Source organism: Cannabis sativa, chromosome 2, assembly GCF_029168945.1.
Source record: "Cannabis sativa cultivar Pink pepper isolate KNU-18-1 chromosome 2, ASM2916894v1, whole genome shotgun sequence".
Classification (NCBI taxonomy): domain Eukaryota; kingdom Viridiplantae; phylum Streptophyta; class Magnoliopsida; order Rosales; family Cannabaceae; genus Cannabis; species Cannabis sativa.
This window is the reverse complement of record NC_083602.1, coordinates 8,232,680-8,250,888: the sequence shown is the minus strand read 5'-3', so window position 1 is coordinate 8,250,888 and position 18,209 is coordinate 8,232,680. Positions and strand designations below refer to the sequence as shown.

The 18,209-nt window shown below is 35.1% G+C and overlaps 1 protein-coding gene and 1 pseudogene across 4 annotated transcripts; one reads left to right on the top strand and one right to left on the bottom strand.

Annotated features, from left to right (window-relative positions):
- Positions 1-775: 775 nt before the first annotated feature.
- On the bottom strand, positions 776-4,091 carry LOC133034724 (uncharacterized; annotated as a pseudogene).
- A 3,411-nt stretch (positions 4,092-7,502) lies between these two features.
- Positions 7,503-16,837, top strand: LOC133034722 (uncharacterized). Of its 4 annotated transcripts, none has more exons than XR_009686096.1 (4): positions 7,503-8,569; positions 8,665-8,739; positions 9,636-10,016; positions 10,088-10,774. XR_009686096.1 is itself a non-coding variant. In XM_061110064.1 (3 exons), the coding sequence occupies exon 3, from the start codon at positions 10,850-10,852 to the stop codon at positions 11,735-11,737; it is 888 nt and encodes a 295-aa protein (XP_060966047.1). In that variant the 5' UTR covers positions 7,517-8,569; positions 8,665-8,739; positions 10,839-10,849; the 3' UTR covers positions 11,738-11,868. The 4 variants fall into 4 exon arrangements, 1 of the variants encoding a protein (XP_060966047.1); XR_009686095.1 differs by lacking the exon at positions 10,088-10,774 and adding an exon at positions 15,732-16,837 and having other exon boundaries at positions 7,504-8,569; XR_009686097.1 differs by lacking the exon at positions 9,636-10,016 and having other exon boundaries at positions 7,512-8,569.
- Positions 16,838-18,209: the final 1,372 nt, after the last annotated feature.

Genomic DNA, 18,209 nt, shown 5'->3' with positions numbered 1-18,209 from the left:
AACTTGCTTACTGAAGAACTCTTTAAGAAGATGAACATCAAATGCATAGTTTCCAAGTTTTTTTATATGGTTGTTAGTTACCAAAGGACATCAAAGGCTTTTCCCACGTGTTAAAGACAACACACACATATTGCTGTGCTTTGTTTTCCATGTCTAACATATGACTATATGAGCACCAATAAACTAATCAGTTCCACAGAAATTAAGAGAATTATATTTCTTTATTCTTTTTAGGTGTACTACTACCTTTTCTGCTAATCATGCTTATTGAACCAGCTTCACTTCCCATTCAATAAGTATGCGTTACTATACTAGTCTCACTCTTAACATACTTTTATATACAATTATTCCCAACAATTTCCAACCTTTAATTGGAGATGTTATTTAACTAAAGTAAAGGGATTATTAAATAACATTGTGCATTATGTACTATTGTTTTCTTTTCTTTTTTTTTCCCCGAAAGGGCACTTATACTATTGTATTTAAGCGATTTAGGATAAATTTTATTTTTCTAAAAACTATATATAACATCGAATTAGTTATATTTCTTTAACCAGAGTGGCCTTAAAGCGCTTTCATCAAGTTAAAAAGTACATGTTGAATCAATTAAAATAAAAGGTTAAAAAATACATGACAAAAAGAAGAAAAAAATTACCCAAAATGTGGTCACTAACTGTCCTTTCAAAAAGTTTAAGTTTTAAAGTTTTATAATTCAATGAAATTCTGGTCAATTTATCAAACACAAAATTTTGTTAAAAAAAAACAAGAAGTGATATCATTTACAAAGCCCTAGGGGTTTATTTTTATTGTGTAAAACTGCACACAAACAGTAACATCTCCAGTGCAGAGAGGGCATGAGAGGAAGACGACCCGAAAGTAATTTTAACAATCCAGACTCTACAAAAACGACTGAGACCAAAGTCACCAAACCAAGAAGCCATTCAGTTCAACATTCAAAGAAAATGGAAGATGACAACAGAAACTAAGTTTGGTGACTGGCAACAATCTTTCTGAACAAAAAATAATCATTAAATCCAAAACAACCACCCTATTCATGTATAATCTATACATGGCCCTATGACTCATCTATACACTTCCAAAAAGGCCCCAGTTGTTGACTTTAAACGTTGAGACAGCAAGTTTGAAGACCTCAAGCATTGGCACACATCCAGAAAGCTCAGCAGGAGTGGCAGCACCAGCCCCGACGGCGGTAGCACTTTCACTCAATGGACTGAAAACAATAAGGAAAGTGTGAGGGTGTCGGAAATATTAACACAACACAAAACAGTGTTGTTACCATCTATTTCTGTTCAAACATTTGGGAACTGAACCACAATCGGAGAATCTAACACAAGGAGGGTGCAGAGGAGGAAGATTATGCTCTGCCTCTTTACATTACTAAAGCACTGCTGGCAGGAAAATTTATGTTGAGAGGAAATAAATTTGTATCCTTGAAATTCAACATCTTAACATTTGGAAGAAAAAGATGCATTAATTTTACACTTGCAACTAATATGCATAAATTGACTGAATGTTGTAAGTATATTCATGTGTAGATGCTCTTCTTTTAGGTGTTATTTATTCAAGTATAGGTGATAGCATTTAATCAATGATTTGTACTCTCAGAAAGAAAAGCAAAAAACCGAGAACTTGTTGCAGCAGAACACAAACTCCTAGTACTTACTTTATATGAATCGGCTCATATGCAGAAATTAGGATATCCGTGTTAACTTCTTTAAGACGAACATTTGCAACATATACCCACAAGATAACAATAAAATATTAATAGAGCACAGAAACACTAAACCGTTATTAGCTGGTGGAAAGAAAATCCTAAACTAGATTTAAAAAAGAAGAGAAATAACTTACCCTCACAACATTTTGTGCTTCCCTACCTTGCCGTCCCTTAGAGATAGCCTATGTTCAAGTAACCAAAATAATGAATTGATATGAGCCCAAAAGGTTAATACAGTTTAAATTTGAGATTCTTCAAAGGAAGTTTGATAAACAAAGAATATTTTCCATGCAATGGAGAAACTACAAGCCATGCTTCAAAAGCACTTCTTGCAATCATCATAGTTCTTCGTAAATGTTTCTAATGGCAGTTCAATACAAATTATTTGGAAAGAAAATATTCAATACCGATAATGATTAATCAGGTGATGAAGCAGCACACTGTTTCACTATTTCTCTTCCATTCCATATCAGTCATCAGGAAAGGAAAAGGATATATTATGTAAGGTTACTTGAAAGAAAATGTTGAAATATATACATATTTGAACACAATTTCCCTTTTGTTTTTTCATCTTTGTCCCTACAGAAGAGGCACATTGAAGGAAGTAGAAGAACAGATACCTAGCATCAATAATCACAAGTTTACGACAGATACAAGGTTGGTGACATTTATGATTCCACACAATAGACCAAAGGCCAATCATCCATTACTTAAATGTGAAGGCAAACTAAAGAAAGTAAAAACCCATAACCAACAGCAAACACAACCTAAAAGATTACTATGGACACATACCATTTGGCCTACTGCAGTTATAATGACAGCAGGTGTGCTCCTATAGCACAGTCCAGGGGCCTAAGTCACTGCTGACTGTTCAATCACCTGAATTTTAATTTGAGGCAAATTAGTCTTTGGCACAATAGTTTGAATCATATCTCAGCTACTATTGGGGAAACTTTTCTCATATCCAAATATTGCGAAAGCTAGTATCATAATATATCGGCATTTAATTACCATCTTACATAGATAGAAACTAGAGAATAAGAACTGAAGAGGACTAAATTAACATGTACGCATTTATACGAAACAAATTGGATAACCCTTTCAAAATAAAACCATAAACAATCTAAGACAAGGAAAATATGATCAAGTTAGCAATTGATAGATGAATACACAATTAATGAGTGTGAACAATAATAGGGAAAAATTTAATTACCACGCAGCCTTCAGATTCTTGTTCAGAGGCAAGGTCTTGAAGAAACCATGAAGCACTTCCATCATCACCAACTTCTTCCTTCAATTCTAATATCTCAAAGATCAAACTTTCATCCCGGGAAGGATCCACAAACACCTCCTTTAAACCCACAAAATAATTAAGAAAAACAATCAATAATGCATAAATAAACAACATAAGTGAAAGAAAAAAACAAATCTTTAATGCCCAGAAGCTTAAAATGAAAAATTGGGTATTCAAAGAAACGAAGTGAAAACTAGAAAGAAGCATAGCTCCTCAGTCCTCACCTGATGATCTGGAACTTCTCGAATATTACTTTTTTTGTGAGATAAAATTAAAATAAAATAAATAAATAAAAAGAAAAAAATACCTGGAACCTTTGAGGGAAGGTGCTAGTTAAGGCACCGGCGAACAGAGGGCGTTCTAAGTGGAAACCTTCAGGCATTTTATGCTATTTTACGATACAGAAAATGTTATACAGATTTAAATCCTAAAAATGGAATGCAACGAGTTAAAAGAAACACGAAGCCAAAAAAAATTAATTCTAAACTTGTATTGTATGATAAACCCAGCGTGAAGGAAGAAAATCAAGCCCTATGAGAACTAATACCGAGCAATAACAAAAATTCATACATAAGGCACGAAGAGATAGACATAGAAAGAAAGAAAGAAAGAAAGGAAAAAAAAAATACTAAAACGACATACACGGTCTTAGAGGACGAAGCAACTGCGCCGCCGCCGGTGATTGGGTTCCTTGGTCGAGAGGGAAAAAGAGGTTTTTGGTCTCTCTGACTCTGTTGTGCAGTGAGATGAGGAGTGGAGAGTCGGATAGCATCATTTTTACACTAACTGAGAAGAACAACTTTTGATTTGGTTTGGTTTAAGGAAGAAAAAATCCCACATCGACTTGTTATAGCTTTTTTAATATGTTTATATTGATTACTTTATACAGTCCTATCGCCGGGTCCAGTCACGTGGGCCTGTAACCAAGTGGGGCAAAGTAGTTGGGATGCATCTGGTGGGCCGTACTCCCTAGTCATATGGATGGTGCTCTCTCCGCCCACCCTTATAGGGACGTGGTACCATTCCTATAAGATGGTTAGGAGCTTCAAGTGACTGAAGTCTGAAGCACCGCACGCTGCCAACCTGGGGAGTAGAGTTGACAAGCATGTGACCCTCTGAGGGTTCATTATAAAGCACCATCTCACCTGGCTAACGGTCCACACGTTGCAAGCAACTATTTTTTATTACATCACTAAATAATATATTTTTTTTTATTACACAAAGCACCGTATAATATTAATATTATAGTTTAATTTTGGGGCTAACCTTAGGGAGTAGAGGTGTTGGCTTATTAGGAGGCATGCATACGATCGAAGATTCATAATAGAGAAATGCTAATTACAACTTCATAGTTAATCTCTATGTCCGAAATTACATGCCGAAATATTTTGTTTTAATTTTTTTTTTCATAGCAGTGTTCGTTATATTTACAGTATCATCCTTGTAAATTTTTGAAAAATTCTGAATAGTTTACAGTACCGAAAAAAGAGTTCTTGATATATTACAGTTTACCACACGCGTTCAAAAAACTTAAAACGTATATTTTGTTGTACATATTGATCGATCCGTCGCCATGACTACTGGCGCTAGATATAATCAAATTTGATTAATTAATAATAAAAAAAAAATATAGCTATTATATTATCACAAAATTAATCAAAGTTCATGATTGAAAAAAAAAATGAATTAAAGTTCATTTGTGGTATGGAATTATTATTGCTTCATTCGAGGGTATCGTATATTCCCGAAAACAGAAATTACATATGTCCTAATCGAATTCTTTTTTTTCCCACCTAATATATATTACCAAATATATTGCAATTAATTTAGTTTACAATGCTAAAAAAATTAAATATTTTGTTGCATGCATGATATTTTTTTATATATGTATTAAGCAACTATTTTAACTTTATTTTTCGGCATGGTAAAACTATTCAGAATTTTTTTAAAAATTTACAGGTGGTCCTAAATAACTATAACACAGAGAATCATTAAAAAAATTGGACTAAAAAACTCTCCAAAATATCGAAACAAATAATGGGTTTACCAAAATACTCTTTTATGTTCCTACTACGGATTTTCTCTAATTTTTTTTTATTTTATATTATTTTATTTAAATAAGTACATGTTAAGAATTTAGTAGTAGTATATATCTTAAAAAGTATCTACGGTGTAACCCTTAAAAAATGGTGCACCAATACACCCTTTACTGCTTTAATATTTAGAAATATTCTTTAACTATTTTTTTTTCATAATTGTCCACATTATAGTTATTGGGCTAATTAGGATTTTTGCCCCCTAAATTTTAACATGTACCGAATCATGTTCCCTTGAACTTTTCTGGCCGTTAAAAATTTCTCCCGAACTATTGAGATTGTTAGATTTAAAGACTTTTGTCTAATTTCATTCAATTTTACTATTTCAGTGATTGTTTAGGTACTAAACCATGCTCCCCAGACTTTGATATCTACCAAATCATGTCCCTCAAACTTTGACATGTACTAAATCATGTCTCATGAACTTTCATCTATGTTAGATTTTTTTTTTACTAAAATTGGACAAAAGTCCTTAAATCTAACAATCTCAATAGTTCAGGGGGCATTTTTAACGACCTTAAAAGTTAAGGGGTATGATTTAGTACGTGTTAAAGCTTGAGGGGCAAAAATCCTAATCAGCCTAATTATTAAAGGTATATTACAAATTTTATTTTTAAAAAAAAGTAGAAAAAAGAAAACAATGTTCAAAAATCTATAATGCCCATTTTAAAGATTTATTCTTACTCTCTTATCTCCAATATAATAATAAATATATAATTTGTACTATAATTAAGATGCAAAATTTACATTATATAAAATTTTGTTACAATTATTTATAAAATAAAAGTTAAGCAAACAAAAAGTATAAATGAAATAAAATAAGAAAAATTACGCTGCATCTAGAATACTCACCTAGTATATATAAAAGATGTACTAGAACTATCTCACGATAAGTTTTTTTTTTTTCAATTATTAATAACTACATATAATAATAAGGCCTAGTTCATATATTAATTCTATAATTTCATTTTTTATAGGTATAATTTCATTAATACTTGGTTCCCTTGAGAAGAAAGAATCTCACGGTCGAGGTCGAGCAGCTGTAAGAGACCGAGCTAGAGGTCGGGGGCGAGGAGGTGCTCGCGGTCGAGGTCGCGGTCGAGGCAGGGGAAACCAGCATGTACCTGTCGAGGCGGTGATCCAGGAGAATCAAAATGCCCCTGTAAATGGACAACAACCAGGTCAAGGTGGGGGCAACCACGAAGTCCCTGCTGGGGTAGTTGGTCAAGAACACCAAAACGCCCCTGTAGTGGTGCCACCACAACAAGAAGATTTGGCGCAAGAAGTTGCTCGTCTCAGGGAAGAAATTAGGAAGCGAGATGAAGAGGCTCACAACCGTCAGGAACAACCCAATCAAGGACAACATCGATTTTTGCCGGTGTAATACCTTGTAACGTCCCCGCTTCAAGCCTCCATTGGGTCCTTACACCCACGGAATAATGGCTCTTATACACGAGTACGCCACTGCAGGCCGCTTCCCGGATTGATGGTGACCCGACCCTAGACCAACACAGTTGTTTCCAGCGTGCTTTGTCCTCACTCGCACGCATCCTGGGAAAACTTCCCAGGAGGTCACCCATCCTTGAAATTGCTCCCAAGCCAAGCACGCTTAACTGTGGAGTTCTTTCGTGATGGGCTACCGAAAAACAAGATGCACCTTGTTGATATAGGTAGTACCAATCAATCCATTTAAGCCCTCTTCAACTGTGTAGTCCCATACCTACACAGTCTCAGAATCATCCCACTTGACCTTCCCCAGGCGGTGTGGGATTGCACAGCTTACCCGGTGTTTCCCCTAACGGATCACGGGACTACTGACTGTCACAATCACCCCCCCTTACGGGGTCCGACGTCCTCGTCGACCACACTTCCGGCTGGGTCAAGGCTCTGATACCATTTTGTAACATCCCCGCTTCAAGCCTCCATTGGGTCCTTACACCCACGGAAATAATGGCTCTTATACACGAGTATGTCACTCTGGCTGCATCATGGACTGACGACTGACCCTACAAACCAACACGAGCGTTTCCAGCATGCTTTGTCCTCACTCGCACGCTTCCTGGGAAAACTTCCCAGGAGGTCACCCATCCTTAAATTACCCCAAGCCAAGCACGCTTAACTGTGGAGTTCTTTCGAGATGGGCTACCGAAAAACAAGATGCACCTTGTTGACATAGGTAGTACCAATCAATCCATTTAAGCCCTCTTCAACTGTGTAGTCCCATACCTACACAGTCTCAGAATCATCCCACTTGACCTTCCCCAGGCGGTGTGGGATTGCACAGCTTACCCGGTATTTCCCCTTACGGATCACGGGACTACTGACTGTCACAATTATTGTAATAACCAAAAATATTTTGATATTATTTTTCTTTTACTACATTTTATGTATACATTTATTTAATCATCATTAGTAAACTCGATGTGGAAATAGTTGATTGCTTAGAAAATGTTATTTTGTTAAATTAAGAGAATTATGATATTTTTATAAATTAAACTTTCATAGTTATTATGGGCTTCGGACTAGGTGTACTTCAGATTGGGGTTAGAAAATTAAGAAATATTTTGAGTATTATGTTATTAAGTAAAAGTAATGAATATAGTGTTATATTATTGAGTGGTAATTATTCTTATATATGTATTTTTTTTCTTCCTTAAGCCATGCATGGAATATAGGAGATCTTGTAACTAAGTGGACGTGTGTAATGTGGTTTCAAATTTAAAATCAATCTTAGATTAGGTGGAGGTAGAGGCTCTCAAAGATATCTTATCTACCTTGGAATAAGGCTTGAACATGTGTAGAGTTAGTTAGAGTCAGTTGAATTAATAGAATAGATAAAAGATAAATGTGTAGATTTTAGTGGAGTTACCTTAATAGTAAGACTATATTAAACTGCCACATAGTTTGTGGTAACTGCAAATTATTCTCTTTGACCGAGTAGTGTGGTGAAAATAAGAGCTTGATTATTTATTTAAATATTTTTAAATATTAATTAGAGTTAGTAGAGTTATGGCATTGGTTAACTCTAAAGTCTATAAATAGAGAGTGTATGTTCATTTTTTTTTATCTGAGCCACACTCACCAATTACTCTCTCTTTCTCTCTCGTAACCATCTTCTTTCATTCCAATTTATCTCTTTGTTTTCATCAAGAGCCAAGCACCAATATCACCATCAAACTCTCATAGTTTTCTTTTTACTTCATTCACAGCCAATGCTTCAAACTTCCATTCATACCACCTCACACAACCATACATTACCATACGCCACTTTTATTTTCAAAATCACCATCATCTTCTTATAATTATCATATAGCCACAACACCATAATTTTTGTTATTTAGCCAAAACACATGAACTTCACCATTGCTACCAATTGTTCACCAAGTTATAGAGTTCTAAACTTAGGGCTGCAATTAGTTGGTGTTTTCATTTCCAAAAATTAAGGTATGATATGTTATTTTGAGAATTTATTTATAGTATAACTGGATTAAGTTTTATTGCCATTTTTGTGTTTCTAATCTTAATATTTGGAAACTAAGGTTTACGTGGTATGTATACAAGGCTTTGGTTCTACATATAATTTTCGTAATCAAGCTAGGATCTCCACATTCGAGGTAAGGAAATTAAGTAGAAAAAACATAAGTTTTCTGTATGTAATAACATTCATAGAAAGAGTGGGAATAGTAAAAGAGAAGTTAACTAAGGTCTTCTGCCTAACTCTTTATTGTCTGTTATTTAATGTACTGTATAATATATATTTAAATAATATGTTTATAAGATTCATGTTATTTATGTATGTTTACAGTATTAGAGCATGGCCATTGCTAAAGGTATATATTTAAATAATATGTTTATAAGATTCATGTTATTTAAGTATGTATGTAAATAGTGTGTTTATAAGATTCACATTATTTAAACTAGTTATGTTGTTTGGATAATGGACGGTACAATGGATTCGCATTATTTAAACAATGATATGATTATGGTATGATTATGATATGATTATGATATAGTTATGATATGATTATTATGTAGTTATGATATGGTTCTGATATGATTATGACTTATTTATGATAGGATTTATGATATGCTATTTAAATAATGTATAGTAGTTAAACATTATTTAAATTAGATTTATTGTAGATTATGTGACATGGTTTGACTGAGAAGATAATGGTTAAGTACTTGACTGTTGAGTCTATATGGTAGATAGGGGGCCATCTAGTAGTGGGTACGATTTTACTGAACCCAGCCCTCCGCCATTTAGTCTAATAGTTCGAGTTTATTTGCCAAAGTCGAACTCCGACATAACCATTATTATGTGACTTAGCTTAGAAACTAGTGATTAGTTAATAGTGATAAGATTAAGCTTATATGTATTGCTATTTGTCTAAATATGTGCATCTAAGTTTTTAGTTATATTTTTTTTTCTTTTATTTTATGTGACTACGTGACAAGCATTTCCTTACTGAGTTTAGTAGCTCACCCTTATCAAACTTACCATGTGCAGATTAAGGTTCTAAAACTTAGAGAGCCGGTGGCAAGTGAGACCTTGGAGGCTTGTGTGTGTACTCGCTGAGGACCATATAACTGAGGGTGGTCTAGGGCACGCTCCATTTATTTTATTTAGAGTTATTAGACTAATGTCGCAGTTATTTTGATTTATTAATTATTATGTCTTTTAAGTCCAAACTGAGCTCAAATATGAAATATTTTATGTTTATAAATAAAAGCGACATTATAGATTTTCCGCATTTTAACGCTTGTAACTAAATTAGTAATTTATGAAAAGTACGGGCGTTACAGTTTGGTATCAGAGCCACAGTTATATTGGTCCCGAACGTTCTCACGAGTTACACATATCGGCTGAAAAGGTTCCACTCGCTACCAAGTGAGTATTATTTTTGCATGATTCTATTTTATGTGCATTTTAGTAATTTCAAAAGTTCTTTTTATTTTCAGAACCCTAGAACCAACTAAGCACCAACATCATGAGACCAGAGCAAGTAGAGCACATTGTTAGGCATATTAAGGCCTTAAAGAGAGTCCCTAAGACCCCATCCATGCTGGAAGAAAACAAGATCTTTGATAGAATTAACAAAATACATGAGGGTATGGATAAGATAATAGATCGTTGGAATTGTTTATTGAAGTCACATGAGAAGTACATAGCCTTGAGGCACGCTCTCAACATGCCACAAGTCCAACATAGTCTAAGAGCAAATTGGGAACACCTAGGGTATGTCGGGGTAGATGAGGCCGAAAGATATGACCTACTCATGATCAACTTAGTGGATCAATATCAAATTACCGACATCATTTATCACCCTGATGGCTCTAAAGAAGAAATATATCATCGACCCAATAATGCTGTTAGGTCTGAATTCCTTCAAAAGTTACCAATTTCATCAAACTTGGTGTACTTAGAACTCGACTATGTAGATTTGACAGAGGATATGTTAGAGGAAGGGTCAGACATAGAAGAGTAGAAAAGTCAAGTTGCATTTTATTCTATGTGTTTATTTATTTTTTTATGTAATAAGGAGTGTTAGTATAGCTCCACTTTAGTTAGGAGTTTTAGTGTAACTCCTTTAGCTTGTTATCTTTTGGAATTTATAAATAAATAAAGAGGTTTTATATTTATAAAGATTTAAATATATATATATTTACTTATATTAAGTCTTACTGAATAGTTAAAGAAAAATTATTTCAGATATAGGAGATATGTCTCTTAGAATTAAGGCGTCAAACGAAACAGTACTTGCAGAAATAAAAAGTATTCTGTCACTTAAGATCGAAAATATCCGCCACGAAGAGGATAAGATTCTTAGAGCTCTACGAGAGGTCATCGCAATTAATGAAGAAATTAAAAGAGTAGTAGAGGTGAGGGGAGCCTTAATCAAATCACGAGAAAAGTTTCTAGTGCTAAGGGCTGCTTTGTCACATGTCCCCGAACTTCTTTACTATATCGATGAAGTCTGGCACCGTGTCTCAAATCTTGGTGACGCAATTAGATACGCAGCATTCATATGTGAGCTGACACTTGACTTCCACAACTTCGTTTTCGAAAAGACTTATATTGTGGAAACAAACGGCATGGAAGAAGAACGCATCAAGAACATACGATATAAGCTAAGTGACGACAGTGTGGAGGACATAACTGAATCTGTGAACGTAACTAATGAACGAGATTTGGAAGAATCAGAAATGCCAGACTATTTTGAAGTGACAGCAGAAATGTTAGAACTTGAACTAAAAAGCCCGCCTCAAATTGAAGCAGAGAAAATAGTAGAAGTAATAGAGATTCCTTCAGATGAAGAATCCAAAGATGAGGAAATGCCTGAAGGTCCCAATGAGCCAGATTATTCCCCAATACCGAAGAGCAAGGACTTAGATCTACCCACAACAACCAACATCCACGAACCAGAAGATGACATACCTGACTATCATTTTGAAGTAGAAATTGATGAGTCAGACTCTGAATCTGAGGATGTGCCAGCACCAATTCCAGCAGATGTGGAAATGGAAATAAACTTCGAGGAACACCCAGAAGAGGACCTACAAGAAGACCCTGAAGGATCTGAAGCCGAGTCATGCGTGGAGGACGAATAATAGTCTCTTTCAACTTGTCAAATTTTATCCAAAGAAGATATTTTTGTTCCTATTCCAATAATCTAGTGACTATGTAACTAGAGATTTAGTACGCTTTTAAGTAAATAAAGATTTATTTTCCTTCAATCAAATTCTTCTTTTATGACCAAAATAACTCCCTACAAAATTAACAAGGAAGACGGTTTGCCTCTACTTAGGAATCTACTTTTTAATAAAGCAATGTTAATTCTTAAATCGGGAAGAAATACTCAAACTAGACACCAAGAGCAAGAAGTACCAATGAGTGTGACATCTGAAGTAGTACTCAAACACCGGGGGACTAGAAATTTGGTCTTAAAATTATTCAATGCCCAGGGGATGGTGTGAGTGCTCAAAAAAAAAAAAAAAAAAAAATAGGTGGAGGAATTCGTTGTTGATGATGTTTTCCATACTCCAACATGTGAGAGGATGTTAAGGATACTTAAATACAACCCCAAACTGAGCTTAGAAGACTTGACTGAACTGGAGGATTAGGAGATCAAAGCTACTGGTTCAAAGAGCTAGCTTTCGAAAAATGCTTAATTCTTAATACAGAACTTGTGGTTGATCCTACAAGCGTGATAGTCTTCAAGAGCTGTCAGCGCACAAAGACCGAAGAAAGACTGAAAGATTCCTTGGCCTAATATGTAGTAGCCTACCCATTGACGAACCTCAAGGAGAGTATGAAACAAAGGATATGGCCAGAATTTGTAACCAAGAAAGCATCTATGTTAGTGTTGCTGCTCGAAGACAAGGAGAAAACGTACTGCAATGGAAACTTAAGGTCGAGAGGATGACAGAAGCACAACCTACACCATACTAGATGCATCCCCAGTTAGTTGTAAAATAGTACAATGATTAGCTAAAGGATGGATGAGTATTCAGAAAGTGGCAATTGGATTTGTGATTTGACGTCCTACATGCCAGCATGTAAAAGCGGAGCACTAATGAAAACGATACGATCCTTGTATTCCTAAAGAAGGTGACCTCGATATGAGTTTTAGTGTATATTCAAGTGTTAGGTCAAATACGAACCTTTAGATAACCATACGAAGTCATGTAAACTAGTAGAAGCATCATCCAGGAAGTAGCCAAAGTGACATACTCGTGTATAAGAGCCATCATTCCGTGGGTGTAAGGACCTAATGGAGGTTTGAAGCAAGGATGTTACAAATAGTATACTTCCTGGTAAGTTAGAGTAAGCGCTTGTAATTGATAACATTCTCTTATGAAGACAGTTTGTTGGCCACAATACGTATGGCAACCTATAAGATGTTTTATGAGTGCTAAATTTACTTGGAGCGAGGTACCACATATAAGTCGGCAAGAAGTAAGAGAATTATCAAAAATAGTAGACGAAATATGACAGAGTAGGCCCGCCGCCCTAGCAGATGAAGAATTATGAGGATTTAAAAGTGATAAAAGGTTAAGTACTGTTGGCGACCGTATGTTCTTAAAGTTCACTTCAATATAGAAATATTATGTAGGGCAAGTAAAGCTTGAAATATTTAGGTCCATCTACTATAGCAGATAGGTATAACAGAATTCCACATTTTCATGTGGAGAAGGTAGGTATCCAATCCCACACACAACCTTATGTATGAGGATTTTTAACTACAATAGGACAAGAGTTATATGACACGCTAGTATGCGTGATAGAAAGGGATAAGAGTAAACCCCTAAATATGGTCCTATAGAGTGACAATTCTAATAGAGGAATGTGAGAGTTGGGAAAGGACATGAAGAAATGATTCCCCAACTATATGTGGGTAGAAGTAAATTTCGAGGACGAAATTCCTTTAAGGAGGGTAAATTGTAATAACCAAAAATATTTTGATATTATTTTTCTTTTACTACATTTTATGTATACATTTATTTAATCATCATTAGTAAACTCGATGTGGAAATAGTTGATTGCTTAGAAAATGTTATTTTGTTAAATTAAGAGAATTATGATATTTTTATAAATTAAACTTTCATAGTTATTATGGGCTTCGGACTAGGTGTACTTCAGATTGGGGTTAGAAAATTAAGAAATATTTTGAGTATTATGTTATTAAGTAAAAGTAATGAATATAGTGTTATATTATTGAGTGGTAATTATTCTTATATATGTATTTTTTTTCTTCCTTAAGCCATGCATGGAATATAGGAGATCTTGTAACTAAGTGGACGTGTGTAATGTGGTTTCAAATTTAAAATCAATCTTAGATTAGGTGGAGGTAGAGGCTCTCAAAGATATCTTATCTACCTTGGAATAAGGCTTGAACATGTGTAGAGTTAGTTAGAGTCAGTTGAATTAATAGAATAGATAAAAGATAAATGTGTAGATTTTAGTGGAGTTACCTTAATAGTAAGACTATATTAAACTGCCACATAGTTTGTGGTAACTGCAAATTATTCTCTTTGACCGAGTAGTGTGGTGAAAATAAGAGCTTGATTATTTATTTAAATATTTTTAAATATTAATTAGAGTTAGTAGAGTTATGGCATTGGTTAACTCTAAAGTCTATAAATAGAGAGTGTATGTTCATTTTTTTTTATCTGAGCCACACTCACCAATTACTCTCTCTTTCTCTCTCGTAACCATCTTCTTTCATTCCAATTTATCTCTTTGTTTTCATCAAGAGCCAAGCACCAATATCACCATCAAACTCTCATAGTTTTCTTTTTACTTCATTCACAGCCAATGCTTCAAACTTCCATTCATACCACCTCACACAACCATACATTACCATACGCCACTTTTATTTTCAAAATCACCATCATCTTCTTATAATTATCATATAGCCACAACACCATAATTTTTGTTATTTAGCCAAAACACATGAACTTCACCATTGCTACCAATTGTTCACCAAGTTATAGAGTTCTAAACTTAGGGCTGCAATTAGTTGGTGTTTTCATTTCCAAAAATTAAGGTATGATATGTTATTTTGAGAATTTATTTATAGTATAACTGGATTAAGTTTTATTGCCATTTTTGTGTTTCTAATCTTAATATTTGGAAACTAAGGTTTACGTGGTATGTATACAAGGCTTTGGTTCTACATATAATTTTCGTAATCAAGCTAGGATCTCCACATTCGAGGTAAGGAAATTAAGTAGAAAAAACATAAGTTTTCTGTATGTAATAACATTCATAGAAAGAGTGGGAATAGTAAAAGAGAAGTTAACTAAGGTCTTCTGCCTGACTCTTTATTGTTTGTTATTTAATGTACTGTATAATATATATTTAAATAATATGTTTATAAGATTCATGTTATTTATGTATGTTTACAGTATTAGAGCATGGCCATTGCTAAAGGTATATATTTAAATAATATGTTTATAAGATTCATGTTATTTAAGTATGTATGTAAATAGTGTGTTTATAAGATTCACATTATTTAAACTAGTTATGTTGTTTGGATAATGGACGGTACAATGGATTCGCATTATTTAAACAATGATATGATTATGGTATGATTATGATATGATTATGATATAGTTATGATATGATTATTATGTAGTTATGATATGATTATGACTTAATTATGATAAGATTTATGATACGCTATTTAAATAATGTATAATAGTTAAACATTATTTAAATTAGATTTATTGTAGATTATGTGACATGTTTTGACCGAGAAGATAATGGTTAAATACTTGACTGTTGGGTCTATAGGGTAGATAGGGGGCCATCTAGTAGTGGGTACGATTTTACTGAACCCAGCCCTCCGCCATTTAGTCTAATAGTTCGAGTTTATTTGCCAAAGTCGAACTCCGACATAACCATTATTATGTGACTTAGCTTAGAAACTAGTGATTAGTTAATAGTGATAAGATTAAGCTTATATGTATTGCTATTTGTCTAAATATGTGCATCTAAGTTTTTAGTTATATTTTTTTTTCTTTTATTTTATGTGACTACGTGACAAGCATTTCCTTACTGAGTTTAGTAGCTCACCCTTATCAAACTTACCATGTGCAGATTAAGGTTCTAAAACTTAGAGAGCCGGTGGCAAGTGAGACCTTGGAGGCTTGTGTGTGTACTCGCTGAGGACCATATAACTGAGGGTGGTCTAGGGCACGCTCCATTTATTTTATTTAGAGTTATTAGACTAATGTCGCAGTTATTTTGATTTATTAATTATTATGTCTTTTAAGTCCAAACTGAGCTCAAATATGAAATATTTTATGTTTATAAATAAAAGCGACATTATAGATTTTCCGCATTTTAACGCTTGTAACTAAATTAGTAATTTATGAAAAGTACGGGCGTTACAGTTATTGTGACAGTCAGTAGTCCCGTGATCCGTTAGGGGAAACACCGGGTAAGCTGTGCAATCCCACACCGCCTGGGGAAGGTCAAGTGGGATGATTCTGAGACTGTGTAGGTATGGGACTACACAGTTGAAGAGGGCTTAAATGGATTGATTGGTACTACCTATATCAACAAGGTGCATCTTGTTTTTCGGTAGCCCATCACGAAAGAACTCCACAGTTAAGCGTGCTTGGCTTGGGAGCAATTTCAAGGATGGGTGACCTCCTGGGAAGTTTTCCCAGGATGCGTGCGAGTGAGGACAAAGCACGCTGGAAACACTTGTGTTGGTCTGTAGGGTCAGTCATCAATCCAGGAAGCAGCCAGAGTGGCGTACTCGTGTATAAGAGCCATTATTCCGTGGGTGTAAGGACCCAATGGAGGCTTGAAGCGGGGACGTTACAAATGGTATCAGAGCCTTGACCCAGCCGGAAGTGTGGTCGACGAGGACGTCGGACCCCGTAAGGGGGGGTGATTGTGACAGTCAGTAGTCCCGTGATCCGTAAGGGGAAATACCGGGTAAGCTGTGCAATCCCACACCGCCTGGGGAAGGTCAAGTGGGATGATTCTGAGACTGTGTAGGTATGGGACTACACAGTTGAAGAGGGCTTAAATGGATTGATTGGTACTACCTATGTCAACAAGGTGCATCTTGTTTTTCGGTAGCCCATCTCGAAAGAACTCCACAGTTAAGCGTGCTTGGCTTGGGGTAATTTAAGGATGGGTGACCTCCTGGGAAGTTTTCCCAGGAAGCGTGCGAGTGAGGACAAAGCATGCTGGAAACGCTCGTGTTGGTTTGTAGGGTCAGTCGTCAGTCCATGATGCAGCCAGAGTGACATACTCGTGTATAAGAGCCATTATTTCCGTGGGTGTAAGGACCCAATGGAGGCTTGAAGCGGGGATGTTACATACCTGCCTGTGCCGGAGGGTCGATGGGAACCAATATATGAAAGGTTCCGCAAGCAACACCCACCAAATTTTGAAGGGGGCTCAGATCCAATGGAAGCTGAGGAATGGTTAAGAACAGTGGAAGGTATTGTTGAGTACATGTAACGGAGATAGTGTAGCTTGTGCTGCTAGTTTATTGAAAAAGGATGCCCGCATTTGATGATCTTTATACCGTTAGAAAGGTCTTTCAATTAACTAAAAACTTTGTGAACAGTTTGACTTCTAATTCAAACGTTTTATAAGTCAAATTCTAGGCTAAAGTTGCTGTACAGTAAGAGTAATAAATATATTGAGTTTATCGGTGGACTAAGGGTTTCGTTAAATGTTATAGGGCCTAGAAGGTATCGTAGGAATTAATTACAGCGGAGTTGAGGTAAGGAAAAATAATTATACTTTATACTTGCTTTTTATATGGTTTGAGTACCTAGTATGAGTGCTTGAATAAATTGTATTGAAACTGTGGAATGTGATAGTTTCGGTGAAATATTAGTGTTTTGTCGATGGATTGTATATGGCTGTTTAATCATGTTCCAGGTACTTGGAAGTGGTTGGAAACCACACATGTATGGTGATGTGGTAAGTGAGGCAGTGTACGTAAGGGTGCACTGGTTATTGGTACTGCGTTCTGGTTAAGAACGTAAGACTTCCAGATTTGTATGGAAGCTGGAGTGTGAGTGTGTGGTATTTCAGTATTTGTGTGCATTTTGCCCTCTATTTATACTTATGATTAGTTTATTGTATGTTTGATGTATATGTTTGTGCTATGATGTGTGAATGTTGGTACATAGTATTTTGTTTTTCCTTACTGGGCTTTGCAGCTCACCCCTTATTTACCCCCCTATGTGCAGATAAGTAAGTCTGTAAGCTTTCGGTGACAAGTTGAGTCCGGGCAGCATGGGGTGTATCTCGTGTGATCATGTAACTGCGTGTGGTCTTGGCCATCTTCCGCTGAAAGTTTTTTTTTAATTTATTAAACTTATCGAGGATGTTGTCGTTTAAATTTTCTATTAGTTTTCCCTAAGTGGTAATACTTTATTTTTAACTGGGTACCCATGTTTTGAAAATTGTTATTTTTTTAATAAAGGCAACATTAGTATCTTAACGCCAGTTTATTTATGGCATCTTATTTTACGTAAGTAAGGGCGTTACACTGGTTTTATTATTGTATGATATTTGAACAACAATTTTTATTTTATTTTA